The sequence below is a fragment of the Budorcas taxicolor genome, chromosome 1 (assembly GCF_023091745.1).
Source record: "Budorcas taxicolor isolate Tak-1 chromosome 1, Takin1.1, whole genome shotgun sequence".
In the NCBI taxonomy this organism is placed as follows: domain Eukaryota; kingdom Metazoa; phylum Chordata; class Mammalia; order Artiodactyla; family Bovidae; genus Budorcas; species Budorcas taxicolor.
The window spans coordinates 207,965,898-207,983,780 of NC_068910.1; the positions used below are offsets into that span (position 1 = coordinate 207,965,898).

General features: G+C 52.7%; 2 protein-coding genes across 4 annotated transcripts in view; both read left to right on the plus strand.

Annotated features, from left to right (window-relative positions):
- The window catches only part of LOC128053267 (heterogeneous nuclear ribonucleoprotein D-like), a 39,338-nt gene extending 34,807 nt beyond the window's left edge, over positions 1-4,531 (plus strand). Inside the window, 4 exon segments of the mRNA XM_052645766.1 lie at positions 3,509-3,606; positions 3,609-3,820; positions 3,822-4,290; positions 4,452-4,531. Coding sequence (XP_052501726.1) covers positions 3,509-3,606; positions 3,609-3,820; positions 3,822-4,290; positions 4,452-4,531 — 859 coding nt within the window.
- Positions 1-17,883, plus strand: part of AGPAT3 (1-acylglycerol-3-phosphate O-acyltransferase 3) — an 89,380-nt gene that overhangs the window by 36,901 nt on the left and 34,596 nt on the right. The window contains exon 1 of one of the 3 annotated variants that reach the window (XM_052643715.1): positions 8,477-8,492. The exons of the other annotated variants lie outside the window; for them this stretch is intronic. The gene's annotated coding sequence lies outside the window, so the exon portion shown is untranslated. Of the gene's footprint in view, positions 1-8,476; positions 8,493-17,883 lie in introns of those variants that run through there. 3 annotated transcript variants of the gene reach the window in all.

Consider the following 17,883-nt stretch of genomic DNA (forward strand, 5'->3'; position numbering starts at 1 on the left):
TGTCTCCCTGGAGCTGCCCTTTTGGATTTGGGGTCTGTCTCAGACCCCACACTGCTACCTGGCAATGTGGGTTCAAGGGTGTCTGAGACATTGTTTTCTTGCATTTGACTTTTTAGAATCAAAAATCTATGCAACTGGTAGAAGTTGTAAAGTGTTGCCCAGAGACTGTAGCTGGGGGCTCCTGTCCTTGGGAGTGGGGTTGCAGGGTGAAGGGTGGCCCTGGGGCTCCAGTGAGGGGATGCGGAGGCAGTTTCTTGGGTGACCAGCCTCCAGCTGTGGATGGATCCCAGGCCTGGTTGGCATGAGTGGGACCAGGGTGCTGTGCACCCAGCTGGGCCCTGGTGGGTGAGCTCGTCTGTTCCAACCACAAGCCTGTGCTCTCCTCCCTACACTGTGAGGGCATCAGGACCCATGATGCAACTGTCCCCAAGAGGACTGGCTGTCATTGGGCATTTATGCTGCGAAAGGACAAGTGAGGCCAAGAGAACACGGGTGTGTGTGCTCGGAAGGGTAGGGTTGAGAACCCGGTGCATGCTGGGCACGGCCTCCACAGCTCCCTGTTCCAGTGTCGACAGGATTGCAATGGGAGTGCAGAGCCGGAGCCACATTTATGAACCACTGGGGAGTCCTAAACCACTCAGGTTAATTTGTAACAGTTTCAAGATCTGCCCTTTAATCACCTTTGCCCCAGACTTCCACATCTGCTGGGAGCAGGTTAAGCCTCTGCGTAGGTGCTCTAAGAAATCAGCACAGGTCAGTGTTTCTCCTGTTAATAGTAAGACAGTCCACGGCAGGGGTGGTAGCTCCATGGAGCCACAGGGACTCAGGACTCTGACTCCTCAGTCCACAGCTTCTGTCCTCCCAGTGGTCTCAAGAAGGCTGCTCCCCTCTTGCCATTTCATCTTCATTCCAGGTAGGAAGGAAGAGTGCATATCTGGGCCGTTTCCTTTTAAAGGGCTCTCCCCAAGTTCCCCTCAGTGGCCTCCACCTCCCTCTTCCTGGCCAGACATGGGGTTCCCACTGATCCCCTCTCCTTCCTGGCTGGGCCTATGCCCGTGGACAGGATGTCTGTCCAGTTGGTACAGAAGCAGCTCCTTCTGCCACTTGGCAGAGTAGTCATTTTCCAGGAACTGTGTGTGTCCTTGACCCTTGGCCTGAATTTGGACTCTTTGTCCTCCCTCCTCACTGCTCTCCACGTGGGTGGCTCTTCACCGTGGACTTGCACTTCTCCTTTCAATGTGGGGGCTGGTCAAGTCCCAGCTTCCAGTCGCTGAAAATAAGAAAAAGAAGGAGGCAGCCACAGTCTCTGGCTCCTCTCCGCACTTGGGGCCAGGCCAGCAGCTGTGGGCAGCAGCGCACTCTCCCCTGGGCCATGTGGCAGCCGCCCCAGGCCGCTCTCCTGGCTGCTTCTGCCTTCCTGGCTTGCACAGAGTCTGAGTCATGAGTGAAAAGCCCCCATCTCTGGCCACAGGCAGGAGGCAGGGTCTTTTTTCCCATCTTCCTAGGAGCTCCTTCCTCGCCAACGGGGCGGGGCTGAGGGCAGGATAAAAGCCACCTCGTGGGACTTCAGGGCCTTTGGGACTTGTCCTGCAGGCTGGCGCCCAGAGCCCAGGTAAGGGTGGCTGGGAGCTGCTCCCCACAGGGCCTCCCCCCTTCCCTCTGGAAGAGGCCCCAAGACCTCCTGGGGAGAGGGGACGGGAGGTCAGGGCCATGCTCCTCAGGACTCCGAGTGTGCACCCTCTGTGGGCTTGCCTCTCCCTGAGCTCCAGCTGCAGGAGAGGGGGCTGGGTCAGTGGTCTGTCCAGGGACCCTTCCCTGCCTCTGCTGGCCTCCACTTTTGAGAACTTGCTCCTCTTTAACGTGCCGAAGTTTTCTGTGGTTTGTCTGTCCTCACCCTGAGCTTCAAAAGACAGGCAAGGACCAGAGACCCAGAGGTCTTGTGTTCACCCATCCTGTGCCCGCCTCCAGCGCACCACACTTGACCCTGCTTCCATCAGGCTGTCACGGCTGAGTGGTTCCTGGGTCTGTAGCGTCTGCCAGTCAGAGTGATCAGAAGCTTTCATCTGCCGCGAACATTACACACGTAACCGAACAGCAGAGTTGATGGTCCAACGTGCGATGCCTCAGACCTTGAAAACTAAGTATCCCTGAGAGGTAAAAGCACACAGACTTTGCAGACTTGGATGAGGGCACAGACGTCTCATTGCTGCCTTCTTAATATGATTGCCTGTTCAAATGATGACATTCTGACTGCCCTGGGTTAAATAGAATACATCACTAAAGTGAACTTTACCTTTCCCTTTTTAAATGCAGTTTAAGATCCCCCCAGGCTCATGGTATCACCCTGTGCCAGCCTGCTGGGGTGGCGCCTCCCCGATTTGCCTGGGACGGACTCTGAGTCTGCAGGGGAGGGCAGGGTTGGAGTTGGGGGGGCAGTGATTGGCTGTCGCTTCTGCCTTCGCTTTCTCTACAGCCATATCTTGGGGATTATGTCAGGTTAATATGCAAGGGCTGGAGGAAGGGTTCTGAAGGGTGAGGGTGTGTTCATGGCAGAATCAGAGGTGTGAAGCAGGCAGATGCCAGAGGGTGGGTCCCTGCCCAGGGGCTGTGGTGTGGAGAGGATAAACCTGGACCAGTAAGTACTTAGGTGTGGTGGGTTTTGTGCTATAAAAGAAGAGAAAGTTGAGACAAGCATTCTGGGTGGTCTTGCTGGCGGCTGAGTTTCCCTGGAGCTGAAATTGGTGGGATGGACCAGGTAGAGGTGAGTGTTGGGCGGGGCATCTTGTTGTCCACCCCTGTGAACTCCCCCTGGCCTCAGCGCCCATGACTTCCTGATCTGATTGTTTCAAGGAGTGGTGAGCTCTTCCAGGTACCCAGCCTGTCTAGGCGCCAGCGGTGGGGAGGGCCAAGGCTTGGGCTGTGGAGGTGCCCCTGGAGGCCAATACTCCCGGACGCACAAACAGCATGAGTCCACGTCAAGGTCAGGGTCACTTGAGAAATCCAACACTGAGCAGGTGAAGTGTGTGTTTGGAGTCAGAGCTTTCTCCTGATGGAGCTGGTTCTGTGAGCCAGCTTGCAAAGTCTAGAAAACATGCACTGTGTCTGGGTGCCCAGGGCAGGACGAGACTGTAGCTCCCACCACGACGAGACAAGGCACTGTGAAGCGAGAAGTGGTGTTCGTTAGTGGCTTATGAGTGGCAGTCCGTTTCCCCGCCTGGTGTGGAACCAGGGGAGGTCAAAGTGACAGCCGTGTCACTGATCTGTTGAACGTGACTTAGGTGTCCTACAAAGCTGGACTTCCTGATTCTAAGCCCCAGGCTTGCCCACCAGCAATGGGCGACTGCAGCCCCCCAGTGTAGGGCAGGGCCACCCCAGGACACTCGGGCTGGGCAGGCTTGAGGACGGGCAGTCTGCAGGTCAGGGCGGGAAGAAGAAGCTGACACCAGACCACTCGTGCTCAGAGGACAAGGGGATGGGAGCGGCCGGAGGGCCGGGCATGTTCTCCCAGTGGTCAAAAAATGCAAGTTCAGCTCTTCCGCTGCCTTTTTAAATCCAGCTCCATACAACGTTCCGCTGCCGCAACTCGGTCTGCGCGGCAGCACCTTCCGCCGACCACTCCGCCGCTACGGAAGACATGAACGAGTGCAGCAACATAGAGGAATTCGCAGAGGGATCCAGGATCAACGCGAGCAAGAACCAGCAGGATGACGGTAAAATGTTTATTGGAGGCTTGAGCTGGGATACAAGCAATAAAGATCTAACTGAATATTTGTCTCGATTTGGGGAAGTTGTGGACTGCACGGTTAAAACAGATCCTGTTAACTGGAAGATCACAAGAAGTTGGATTTGTGCTTTTCAAGGTTGCTGCTAGTGTTGATAAGGTTTTGGAACTGAAAGAACACAAACTGGGTGGCAAATTGATAGACCCTAAAAGGGCCAAAGCTTTAAACGGGAAGGAACCTCCCAAAAAGGTTTTCGTGGGTGGGTTGAGCCCAGATACTTCGGAGGAACAAATTAAAGAAAATTTTGGAGCCTTTGGAGAGATTGAAAATACTGAACTTCCTATGGATACAAAAACAAATGAAAGAAGAGGATTTTGCTTTATTACACATACAGACGAGGAGCCAGTAAAGACATTGTTAGAAAGCAGATATCATCAGATTGGTTCTGGGAAGTGTGAAATCAAAGTTGCACAACCCAAAGGGGTATATAGACAGCAACAGCAACAACAAAAGGGAGGAAGAGGTGCTGCAGCTGGTGGGCGAGGTGGAACTAGGGGGCGAGGCCGAGGTCAGGGCCAGAACTGGAACTAAGGATTTAATAAGTATTATGATCAAGGATATGGAAATTACAATAGTGCCTATGGTGGTGATCAAAACTATAGTGGCTATGGCGGCTATGATTATACTGGGTATAACTATGGGAACTATGGACATGGACGGGATACGCAGACTACAGTGGGCAACAGAGCACTTGTGGCAAGGCATCCCGAGAGGGTGGCAATCACCAAAACAATTACCAGCCATATTAAAGGGGACGCTGCAGGAAACAGGAAGAGATTGCTCAAGTAGCCGTCTTGCGGGAGGACATTGGAGATTGGTCTTCTGCTGATCCGAGATGATTATTTTGTAACAGACTTTCTAGTGTGCAAGACACAATTTGTGTCCAACTGTATATAGCCGCCAGTTAGTTTTCTTTGTTTTTACTTTGTCTTTTGCTCTCTGTGTTATGACTGTGTGGATCTGTGTTTATACAGACTTTATTTGTATGATTACATGTTAAACCTCAAATAAATGCTTCCTTATGTGACTGTTTTTCTGCGTCAGGTACTAAATAGCTCTGTAAAAGTGTAATTTTAAATCAGCAATAATTAATGCACAGTTTATTTTGTAGGGAGTCTTGCTCCATAGGAAGAGAGAGCTGGTCCTTTGTGAATAGCCAGCTACAGTGTCTGCTCTGTCTCCTTGTCTGTTAGATGGATTCTGTTCTCTTAAGGCTTCGTTTTCCTCTAACCGAGGCTTCCATCATAACCTTTAATGTTTCCTCTCTGCCTATCTGGAGACATTGTCATGAAAGTTTCTGTGGCATAGTTATACTGTTGTGATGAGTGGGAGCTTTCTAGTAGACCATGAGTCTTTGGTTATATTTTGAAAAGTAAATTTTTAATGGGATAAAGCATGCTGGTAGCTCCTTTTATGAAGAAAATGTTTTGCTTTATTCTTGTCTCCAGAAAGGCATTTTTTAATGGTTTGTTTTATTCAGTGGTCTGCTAGAAAGAGCTTTGATTGATCATAATATCATAACTTTGTTTTCTTGATTAAAATGTCCAGATATACCCATTACAGGGTGGGGGGGAGGGGGGCTAAAACTGTGTTATAGGCGCTACAGGTTAAGAATATCAGATATAGTTAGATTTTACACAACAATTTGGGCAAATAGGTATGAAGTTATTAAAAGTTTGAACAAAAGTTAGATTAAAAGATTTGAAGTAGTAGCTGAGTAAATTAATTGTATTCTCTTCCGTTGGTTTTATGTCACAGCAAGCACCAAACTGAACAAAATGTTTTCTCTTGGGGCATTGTTAGGAAGCTGTACTGGGTGTTAACTGTTAGATGGTGTGAGTTCTTAGAAGGCATGGTTAGTAGGTTTCAGTCATTTTTTTCATGCGGTTAGTGCATGAGCTGAGTAGTTGAGCATATTCACATTCAGACATGAAAGAATATTGGAGAAGGATAGCCCTTGATTCTTATGTAAATGCAAGTCTTAAGTGTGATCAAGTCATGTCATTACAACAGATCTTCCTGGTGCATTAAAAAGAAAACCTTTTCTCTCTAGATTTGGGCGGATATCCTAGATAAGTTCAGGTTTTGAATTTTACATTCAGTGTAGTTAACTGAGTTTAATGTTTTCGGTCTTGTTGCTTTGGTTTCGTGTTCGCCATTAGGATTGGCATACATGTTTACTTGTGGAATAGTTCGCCTCACCTTCAACCAAGTGTAAATTTTTTTATGCTAATGAACCTGCCCCTTGTTTTCTTTGGTGCCTGCAACTTTCTTTTATTCCAGTGATGTTTGTACTTGATGGGCTATCAAGTTATAATGCTTTTGGCTTTGTTTTGCTCCTGTTTTGCTATTTGATCTTAAACCTAAGCCAAGTGCCAGTGTTGGCTATTGCAAGGGATTGTTTATTCTTTCAACATGCAACCTTAGGGGACAGAAAGGAGATTTTCATTTTAAGTTATGTTGTCAAGTCAGTAGGTGCAGTGTCTTTAGGCAGTAAATCTTGTAAGTTCAAGTATATGATTAGGTGACAAGTTGACATTGAGATTGTTGTCCTTTCCCTGATCAAAAATGAATAAAAGCTTTTTTTGAACAAACAAACAAAAAATGCAGGTTCAACTGCACAGGGCCCCAGAGCCTGACCATTAGATCAGCAGACACCAGGGTGGCCCCACAGTTAGGGGCGTCCAGGTGGGAACCAGAGGGCTCCTATATGAGCCCCAGAAACTGGGGAGGGGGTAGTTAGCTTTATGTGTGTGCCCATCGGCGAAGACGTCTTTTGATCACAGATGGGCAGGAAGGTCCCCAAGAGAAGGCCCCTAGTAGCCTGGCATCCCAGGAAGCAGGCAGGGACGAGCCTGCTCATCAGTGGCCCTCTACCTGCTATGCCCCTAGGTGGTGGCGGGGACGGTTCATCCACAGCCTGGAGGCTAACACATGGTGTGGTGCAGGAGGTGGGGTCACGCCCTCGGAACTGTGGAAGCCTGTCCTTTCCCAGGAGGAGCCAGGCCGGTCTGGCTGTGTTCACATGCCCCCGGTGAAGGTGATGTTCACACGCCCCCAGCGAAGGATGAGGCTCCACTGTTGCCACACTTGGTTGGCCGGTGAGAGTCAGGCCGGCAGGGGGGATGCAGGCCAGCTTGCCATCACACCGTCAACCACAGGGCTCCGGGACAAGGGCAGTAAACTGAGCCTGGGACAGCCTGCGGGACTTAAACAGGAGCGGATTCGGGCCAGAGACAGGCAGGTGCCCCAGCAGCGGGGTGCCTCAGGCTCTCCATCCGCCAGGGCTGGGGAGAGAGCTGAGAGTCACAGGAGTGCACGGACGTCCTGGACACACTGGCAACTGAGCGAGTGCGGGCCGGGCTCTGTGGCCAGTGTGACCGCAGCCCGCGGGGACACCCAGTCTCACCGAGGGCTCACATCTCGCAGAGACCAGGTTGTGAGTGCACAGAAGTGTGTTCGAAGGCAGTTTCTCTTGTCCCATTAAACACCCCCTTGGAAGGCACGTGTCAAGTGATTAAAGCACTGTCCACAACTGGGCTGAGTAGGAACTGCTGCAGCTTTTTTGAGGACTAAGATGGCAGTACCTTTTAAAATATAAACTCTGTTTACACTTTGACCAGCCTTTTTTTCTGGGGACTCTATCTAACCAAAGTATTCAACAAGGGCTCCAGGATCCGCATAAGGAGGCTCAGTGTAGCATCGCTGGTAAAGGAGAGACGTCGGAGGTGACCCAAGTGTCCTCAGGAGGAGAAGGGTGACGTGGTTACCGCATCTGTACAGTGAAATACCCTGCAGCTGACTTTACCAGAATGAACGCAGTGATGCTGACGCCAGCAGTACTGGGCCCCGGGCTCCCCACCCCCGCCACCTCCGCAGTCGAAGTGCTTTGCACTTTTCACCCTCGAAACCTGGTGACTTAGGAACTGCCATCCCCACTGTATAGATGAAGACACGGAGGCCCAGGGAGGCACGTGCGCTTCTCAGGGGCACGCAGTGCAGTGGTGACAAGACTAGGCTTGAACCCAGATGGTGCTGTCTTTGGTCTCCGCTGCTTTTGAAGAAGAGGAGAGGTTTGTACTGACCCGAGAGTCTCCTGCTACCATGCTCAGGCCACCCAGGCTGCTGCCACAGACTCCCCGAGCCTGGGGGCAGACACAAGCAGGCCTTCATATCTCACAGTTCTAGAGACTGGAAGTTCAAGATCACGGTGCCGGCAGGTTCGGTGTCTGGTGAGAACCCACTTCCTGGTTCCCTTCCCACTGGGTTTCCAGCCCCTGGTGCTGCCTGGGGAGGTGGGAGGTCCAGGTCCAACCTGGCACCCTCCTCCTCTTCCTATGGGACCCTGCCCTGCCCCGGGGCGGACATCCTGCCTCGAGAAGCAGTGCGTCTGTGCGGTGCTATCGCGTGCTTGCTCTGCTCTCGCTCAGCACACCCAGGGGTGAGCAAGCCCTGCCCAGCTGCTGCCCTGAATGGATGCAAACTGTTCGGCCACCTGGGCAGGTCCTTGGTGTAGACACCTGGCTTCTTCCTGTGCTCCGACATCCGTAAGTATCACAGGAAGAGCCTTGATGCTCATGGCCTTGTGGCTTTCACAGCCTCCCATGTCTGTTTTCTTTCATCAGGAGATCACGAAGACCAAAGTGAGGGGCGTGTACATGCCCGCCTGGGAATGGCTGCGGTGTACATGTGGCAGTCACTTAGCTGAAGGTTAGAAGTGTTAACAACGGGTTTTAGTTGAAATGGTTAGGAACAAAGCAAGCTGATTCATATGAGTTTTTAAAAATCATGATAATTGTTCAAACAGATTTCATGATTGAAACTATCTTTTGTTTAAAAATCGCCTTCATCCTAGGAGCTCTCTTTCTGGGTGAGTGTCCAGTGGGTGGTACTAGTTCCTGGAAACCAAGAGGTTCACTAAGAGGGGTGTGCACGTGTGTTTCAACTCCATGCAGAATACTGGGCTGCTTAAAGTTCTCCTAATGAACTGAAGTTGTCCACACGCCCGTTTCCTTTTATCCTGTGCTGTCATCTTGCTTCAAGGACCAGCAGGTAGTTTTACAGGCGCTTCCAAGCACTGGACTCTTAAGTGCTTCTTGAAGGCCTGACCAATAGTCCCCCCCAAAAATAAGTGTGTTCTCATTGTCTGAATGCCCGAGGTGGCCAGGGGCTGCCAGAGAGCCTGGTCCCAAGTCTTTGGAAGGCTTTGCAGGTGGATCCCATGTTATCCCGGGCTACGTGCTGTGCTTGCCCCTCTGCCCATGTTCACCTGATCAGCCAGTACAGACACCGCTGGGTCACCGCCACTGTGCGGACGGCGCTGGTGGAGGTCCCGGGAGGCAGGCGGTAGGCGTCCCAGGCTCCTCCGAGGCCCTGGAGACTTGGCCATGGGTTTTCCTGGGCTTGTGCCTCAGGCTGTTTGCTCATGTTTGGTTTGCATAGTAACTTGTGTTCTCCAAGGTCCCCGTGTGGTTTGGAAGGACGTTGTGTCAGCTGGTCCCCGAGAGCGCTGGCCTCCTTCCTGGGGCCTCTGCCACCGCTGGCTTGTTTACCTGGGAGCTTTTCATGTGTGGGGGTTATTTTTGTTATTTACGTATTTATTCACGTATTTAAAGCTGCGGGAGGGCGGATCAGGTTGAAGAGTGAAACACAAAATCTCCAGGTGTGCGGGTGGGAGGTGGCCTGCCACTGGTGCCACCCTGTGTGTCCGAGGCTGGTTCCCAGCAGAACGTGGCCCTGGGCCCTCCGGGCACGCAGACCGGAGCTGGTGAGAGCATCCTCTCTGGGGATGCTGGGGCTGCAGACGCCACCCCTCCCTGCTTCCTCCAGGACCCGTGGAGAAGGCCCCAGAAACTCACACCCTTTCCAGTTTCGTGCTGCAGGAAAGCACCAGGAGCTCTGTGTCTAAGCGGTCAGCGGGGAGGTTGCCCTGGGTGGGGAATGAGGTGCAGGTTAGGGCACCCTGTGAGGAGGGGAGCCCAGAGAGGCCTTCGGGGCCGGGGAGTCGTGGGTGAGCACTTCTGGCAACGCGTCCCTTGTTGAGGGTGCTCCCCTAGCTCTGGTGCTGAGCTCACTGGATAAACAGGCTGCTGTTTATAAACAGCCAGGCCTCCCCAGCGGGCGGGCAGCCTCTCCTCAACCCGTTAACCCAATAAATGCAGCCACTCGGTGAGCAAGAGGCCCTCCTGGGGCAGAGGTGTCTGGATAGCTGAGAACTGGAGGCGGGGCAGAGAATCCGGAGCGCCTCTCCTCCGAGACCAACGCCTGTTGTTGCCCACTGCCCTGAGCGCAGGGCACCAGGGTTGACAGTGTCTTTGGGGAACCAGGGTAGAGGGTGGTGGGCTGAGATTTCATAAGTGTCTGAGGCGTGGAGCTGTGTGGACCAGCTCCAGGACACCCGGCCCCTGGGGACTGCTGGACAGGACAAGCTCAACTCCTCTCTGGGCATCTGGAGTACAGCCAGCAGCTGGGGACAGCAACTGGCTCAGAGGCTGTGTTAGCCAAACTGATTTCCAATCCTGGTTCTGCCAGTAACATGGAGCCCTGGGACAGTGTTCTGTGGAGTTGGCAGCAGCATGCTGGTCCTTCAGTAAGTAATACCTGTATAGGGCCCAGCACTTAGCATGACCCCCCACCACCGCGTGTCTCCATGCATCCACTTCCCGCTTGACTCTTGGCTCCTGGTTTCCAGGGTGGAAGCCCATGGGCTTGTGGATGCCGGGGAAGGGGCCCAACTCTCGCGAGGGCTCTGTCTCACCTCCTACCTCGTGGGCCCTGTGGCCATCCTTGTGGGCCCTGCAGCCATCCTCGGGGACGCTGCCAGACCCCGGGTGTTCAGGGACACCACCCCCCGCCTCAGCTGCCCACCCACCCTCCGAGCTTGGCTCCAGCCCTGTGACTGCGGCAGGAGGCTGGGGACAGCACAGGACTTGGGAGTGTCTCCAAGGCCTGGAGTTGAAGGTGACCCTTGGGATGCTGGCAGTGGTGATTTGGGGGCCACGGCCTGATTTGTGCTTCAGACGCATTGTTAGTTCTGGCTGCGCGTGGAGAGGCCTGGGGAGCCTTTCTGGAGCAGGGCAGAACCAATTGAGGCTCAGAAGGTCCTGACAAATAGCTTTTTAAATGAGAACAGCCTTTAGAGCAAAGGTCAAATCCAGGTGCTGCTGGTCAAGGGTCAAGGCAGGGCTGTCTGCTCCCTTCCTGGAGGTCTGAGGGAGACCTCAGCTCAGTGATGGGTCACAATCACACAAGCAGATGCACAGAGGGCCCTGCCAGATGCTGGGGGCTTGCTCTATGACCATAGGTCAGTGCACAGCTCTTGGGGCGGGGGGAGGGGGGGTGCTGGGTCATTCCTCATCAGGCGGGCAGAGGCTGTGTCCTCTCCTGAGGCTCCAAGTGTCTCCTGAGGAGCCAGCCTCCCAGGTCAGCAGTTCCTCTGCCTTGGGGATTAAGGGCTGGAAAGCCTTAGCCAGTGGGGATGGTGCTGAGCAAAGCTTGCAGCCCCGCCCATGTGCTCAGCAGACGAGTGATGACCGCTTTCTCCCCTGAAGCTCCTTGGGCCAGGAGCCCAGGGCTGGTCTGGCAGAACCATGCAGCTAGAAGGAGCCGTACAGTAGCCCGTCCAGAGGCCTAGCACAGCCACCTTGGTTCACCATGGGGCCGTCCACACCCCGAAGCCTCACAGTGGTGCTCGGACCGATCAGGCTTCTCCAGCTGTGTATTTACCAAGCAGGACACAGGGCTGCGAGGGGGCCAGACAGGCAGCCAGAGCGGCTGGGACAACGGCTGGTTCAGGAGATGGTCTTTTATGCTGAGTGCCGCAAAGATGTGGAAAGCGATGACTGTCCTTCCATCCCAACACAGCGTGAAGAGCCCTCTGGAAACCTCTCTTCCATGTCTCATGTGCCCCTGTCTGTGCAGGCCCTGTGTTGCAGGGCCACCTCTGTCCCTGGGTCACCCCATCTCACCTTGGCCACTGACAACAGGTTCAGACGTCTCAGGCTGGGGAGGTGTCAGCATCAGAAGACAGGCCCCCACATTTGCTTGTTCAGGGGTCAGGTTCATTCTGCACCCCTCCCAAGGATAAGAGGGGCATCTTCCCTCATGGTTCTTTATGGGGACCTGTGCCCACAGCGGCGCTGGAGCAGCCATGCCCACCCAGCACCCGGGCTTGACACTGGGTGGTGCGTGTGGTCTCTGGGCCCTGCCTGGAGTTCAGGACTCGGCCCCACACAGGGGACATCAGCCCGAGGGCCAAGCCTGACCAGCGAGCTCACCGCACTACCTGCCCCAGGCTGAGTAGGGTTGGGGCTGTTGTGCCAGTGGGATTCCTGCATGTGCCCTCCACCCACAGTCCAGATGGGGGGCTAGATGGGGACCGCTGACCTGTCTCCTGGCCGAGCCCCGTGACACCACCTGCTTACCGTGGCTCCAGGTTGCAAGCCGCTTACTGGATTAGTGGGCGCCCACAAACCCCTGCGGTGGCCAAGGAGAGGCCCGAGTTTTCCATGCAGCTCCAGTTTGTCTCTGAGTTGGCCGCTGAGACCTGCAGGCTGTTGTGGACGGCGGGACCCAGAAGCTGGGTCTTTGCTGGGCAAATGGTCCCGGTGGCCACAGCCCGACAGAGCCCAGCAGAGCGGTCCTGGCCGTGATCCCTCCAGTTAACCTCGGGTTGGAGGCTGACCCACTCCGGCTGCCAGGCTCCTCTCACCAACTCTCAAGAAGGATCCGAAGATGCTGGCCAGCTACTCGGCCTGCCTGTTCTGGGGCGTCTGCACCGCCCTGCTGGCCGTGGCTCTGGCCTACTACTTCTATTGGTGAGCATGGCTGATGCCCGGGCTGGGCTGTCAGGGCGGGGGACGGGGGGCCACACTTACTTCTGCTTTCGTTGTGGCTCTGCCCGCTCTGTTCTCCAGACTGACAAGCGGTCCCTCGCGGCAAACAAAGGGAAGCAAGTCGGCAGAGTGTCTCCCTGAGGTGGGAGCTATGCACACGTGGTCTGTAAATTCAGTGGGAAAACCATGGTTTCCATCAAAGGGACGCCACTTGTTGCAGGCATAAATGTTGAGCTGATTTATGGCGGATCACCTACACCCTGGGCACAGCTGCAACGGGCGTGCCCACCAGTTCTTGTGGTGAACACAGGGAGGTTCTGGGTGCCCCCTTCCAGTCTGGCCCCTCACAAGGCTGGGGGCCTGGGAGCTGCAAGCCCCATTTCCATCTGTAGAGACAGGACGCACTGATGTCCCGTCCCTCCAGGCGACAACCTCATAGTACCCAGGGCTGATGGTAATGGCACCTCCGTGGGGGAGCGACCCACACAGGACAGCACTCGCCTGATGGTGGGAGCTGTCAGGGCGGCTATGCGGAAGGCCAGACCCTAGATCCGGAGCTAACTTTACGTGCTAGGTCTGAGAATGGGGTAACACCCCATGAAGAGATGTTGCCCCTCTGAAGGTTCCATCCCGGGTTGGTTTCCTCAGGACACCCGTAGTCTGGTTTGGAATTGAGTTTCCTGGTCTGGAAGGTCTCTTTCCTATAGATTCAATTAGTGCTGCTTCTGTTTCTGAGGAGGAGAAGGGGCCTGGCCTGCGGCCAGGTAGGCGTGACCCCAGCCCTCCCCTCCCAAACTTAGGGTGAATTCATGCGTGGAAGTGTTTGCACTCAGAGCTTCTGCAGACAGGGCTGGTGCTGTTTACAGGTGAGGATTACAGGGAACCAAAAGATAAACACATTAGTGTGGGGACGAATTAACCCTAATTCCTCATTAGACTTGTGTCCCTTATTAAATGGGTTTCTGGCCTCTTTGAGGGTGAGTGGCAGCAGTCTCTGGTCTGGAGTGGCCCCCGTAGGAGCAGCGGCCACCTACTTTATCACAGACTCCGGGACACTTGAGGGTGAAGAACCACAGCATAGGCGTGCAGTACCGCTGCCCAGGGAGCCTCTGCGTGGGCCGTCCTCGTGCCCCAGGGGTGGCGGTGGGGGTGTCTGTCACCCCGTGGTGGTCAATGGTGAGTCCAGGTAGGGCCGGGGCAGCCAATGCGGGCTCCGAGGCTGCAGGCCTGCTGGGCATGGGACTGGGCTGGGGGTGGGGGTTGGTGGCCGCCCTGGTCAGGGGCTGCACGGGCAGGGGAGGAGCGGGCTGCCTTCTAGTCTGGTTTGTTCTCCGACCTTCCCTCCTCTGACGCTTCTCCTGGCCACCAAAACGTCGTTTGATCCATAAACAGGCAGAGACACTGTTCCAGGAACATTCCTGAAGCAGCAGTGATCTGACCAGAGAGTCTGACAGCCCCCAGCGAGTCCCTGAGGCTCAGAACTGGGAAGGATGTCAAGGTTTTCCTTCTCAGGGTCTGCGGAACTGCCCTCCCTGGTCAGTACTGGGCAGGAGCGCCGCCTTTTCTTTGGCTGTTCTCCCCAGTGACCTTGCATCCTGCTCCAGGTGGGCACTGGCTCAGGCCCCCTGCAGAAGGGCGACTGGGGCCCACAGCTCACTGTTCAGACAGACACAGCTCAGCTCTGTGTCAGAGGGTGTTGGGGAGGGGGTCCCGCTCGGCGAGAGGGCGCTGCATCTTTGTGGGTGGGTGCAATCTCCAAGGACAGGGTGGTGGCCTCCGTGCTCATCTCAGGCCTCTCCTGGGAACAGCCCAAGGAGTCCAGAGAGAGGCCCTGCCCCTGGCGGGACCCAGATGGTGCAGTCACAGCGGCCCTGCCGCATCCCAGTGCCCAGGACGGAGGCCTCGCCTCATCTCATCCTCTTCATGGGCTGGGACTCTGGTCGTAGCAGGCTCTGACTCGAGCTGGGTGTGAGCCTATCACTGACAGGGGCGCTGGATGGGGCCAGCAGGGTCTCGGGCAGAAGGGCCCCCACCCCGCGAGGGGGCCCCTTTATGAGGGGAGTATGGTCTGGCCGCACAGCGCTGTCATGGGAAGCACTACATGGGACCTCTGACTGGGGAGTGAGGTAGGGAACAGTCGCCACGTCTGGGCTCTGTGGCCGGGATGGAGCCTGCTTTTCTCAGGAAGCCTTGCTTCAGACCCAGGGGGAAGATCCCAGGACCCCACTACAATGTATAAGAAAATGCTGGGTCAGCCAGGTGAACCCATTTAGACTGTGTCCCACTGCCCAGGAGTGGGTCACACAGGGGACACCGCGGGAACAGGGAGGTTCTGGTGGAGGCAGAGGCGGGGGCAACCTCGTCTTCAGAGGAAAATAGGAAGACTGTGTTGCCCTTCTCTCATATTGAAAATATTTCGTGAGTTCCTTGACCTTACTGCGAAAACTGTTTGATCCATCAGCTCAGGAATTTTCCTCATTGTTAAAGAAAAAATTCCTGCCACTGAGAAACACCCTAAGAGGAGAAAGACATTTTAGCATCTCGTGTATAGCATATTCAGACTCACAGTGGTTGCCCTGGCAGAAATCTCACTTTCTGTGCTCAGTCCCACAATCCCACTGGTCCCGTCTGGACAAGTGTAGTTGGAAGCCTCCTAAACATGGCTTGGTGGTAAGTTTCCCTCCTTGCCATCTTAGTTGAAGTATGGTTATCGCTCTGGGGTTTTGGGGTGTTTCAGAGAGGAAAAACGCTAGCACCAAAAACCTTGTTTAAGCTTATAACAGAAGTTGTTTTTCATGTTGGTGATTTATAACCAAGTCAAATAATCAGATTCCAACCATACTCTTTGAAATGAAATGTGTAAATAATAATTAAAACCCCACTAATGTAGAGTGAAAAGACCCTGATGCAGAGAAAGATTGAAGGCAAAAGGAGAAGTAACTGGCCAGACCATTTCTTCCCTGCCCAGCTCCTCAGAGTGCATATCAGTTACCTTCCAGAGGGAGTGGGGCACACAGACTTTGCCAAAGCAATGTGACAGTGAGACCCTGTTGTACAAGCCATTTCTTCGGATTAGCAGTTGAAGTATGCGGTTTTACAAATGCTCAAAATGATTCAAATACCTGCCGTTTGTAGGGAAAATAGCACCTTTGTTTGCTCACCTGGGAACCTGGATAACCCTTTAAAACTTGGCTTACAAAGGATCTTTCGGATCTCAGCTATTTATAAGCATGAGAGGGACCCTTCTCAACCCTCAGAGACACCATATGCTACTGGGCTAAAGGTTGCCTTATTCTCATCTTCAGACCGGAAACTGACGTTCAAAATGACCACGTCATGTGCCAAGGCCACAGACAGGGGAGACAGGGGGCAAGAGTCCAGTGTCAGGAGCCCCTGGCCCAGAACACTGGTCACCAGCACAGGCTCCTCCTTTTTGGTGGAAAAACCTCAGCAGGTGTGTGGGGTCCTGGGTGCTGAGGGTGGACACTGAGACACTGATGGGATTGAAACTTTCTTCAGGTCCTTTTTGCCTGACAAAGTGCCAAGAGGATCTGTTTTTCGTCTTTAAAGATGTTATCATTTCATTATTGTTCAGTCATTCAGTCGTATCCGACTCTTTTCGACCCCAATAGTCAATGTTAATTTAGGCACTGAGATTTCTTTACTTTTTTATGATGATAAGAATAGCAATGTACATTGGTTTAAAAGAAATCAAGCAGCAGAAATGACTGAAAGGACGGGTGGTTCTCCAGCTGCCTCCCGGCAGCTCTGCTGCTCAGAAGAGGAGCCCCGAGACTGAGTCCTGGGGCTTACTCCACAGTCTGCGTGTGCCTGTTTCTTCACTTAAATGTCATTCAGTGCTCCGGCAGATTTCCACTGAGTACCCACCGTGTCCCAGGCGCTGTTCGAGACTTCTGCTTCTCAGTGTGTAAGACAGATCACGCTCCACTCTAAGCAGCGGGACCTGTCCAGTCCTCACTACGAGTGATGAGGGATTTAGTCAGCTTACACGCCTCCTGTCTTCCGTCCATTGCTGTCACTGAGTTTTGTTAGCTATACTGTTATTTTTAGTTATTTTACTGTTCCTTAAAACTTGAATATACTCAACTTACCCCTTTGTACTCAACTTACCACTTTTTGTTGGATCAACTTAGAAATCTCTTGACCTCCATTATGTACAAAATTTGGGTTTAGGATGTTCATATTCTATTGTATAATTGCAATTAAATTCTCCATGTTTCTTTTATGGGTTGATTATAAATATTAAAGGTCCAGAAATAGAATTCACAGTAAAATTTTAAAGTTTTTTATTCCTGCAAGTGCCACAAAGCAGAAACTAGAAATCTAAGCCATTAAGTCTTTGCTGCTTGGAGGAGGAAGTTTTAGGTACCTCATGAAGTGATTGTGGGAAATCGTGCCCCCTGTTAATTTGATTTACATTTGGGTAACAGTTGCCTTGCACAGCATTTTTTATTACTTGAAAATCTTAATTGCTTTTTTTTTTTTTTTGAGAAAAGAAACATTCCTTCTTCAATACCCAAAACTTCCAGCTCCTTAATTATATTCTTTGTTGAATAAATTCTATTTTCTTCTTGAAAGATTTCCTATGTTAATTTTGACCAATTTCTTTCCAGGCCATCTATAAAGGTGTTATCCTGGCATTTCTTTTCATTGCGTAACTGGTCTGTTTTTTTTTTTTTTCTTAAAAAAAGGAATTTTCATTAGATTCCTTCTTGTTTTGCCGGACTACATCTTCAAGTAGTCTTTTCACAAAGGATGAGTAGAAGTTAAGTTTTCTGAAATCTTGCCTATCATGAGGTTACCATAATCTTTGTCTTCATTCTTTGTATGAGTCAGCATCCCACTAGAAAACAAGTGTGTGAAGCCAGGATTAGTAAAGGGGGTGTTTACAAAAGTGTAGGCAGAGATTAAGGAAAGCAATAAGGAGGTTAAAAATAGCTTGAGTTAACAAGTTCTTGCAAATAGTAGGACTTTTTTCTGCCTTTTCTGTGTGTGTGCAGGGGTTGGGGGGAGTAAATGGTCCAGGGGACAGTAGAAGGAGGCTCATGGAATTAAATTTTGCTGTTCTTGGTCCCAGGGTTCAAATTCTGTGAAATTTGTAAAGTGACCACATTTTGGATTGTGCTTAAGCTTCAAATCCTGGAGGAAACACCTGTTGTGTTCCACGGCTATTGACCTAAATAAAGGTTTCAGCCTGAAAGCACTCAGGAAGAGAATGCTACTGGCAGTGAGGTGACCATTTCAGC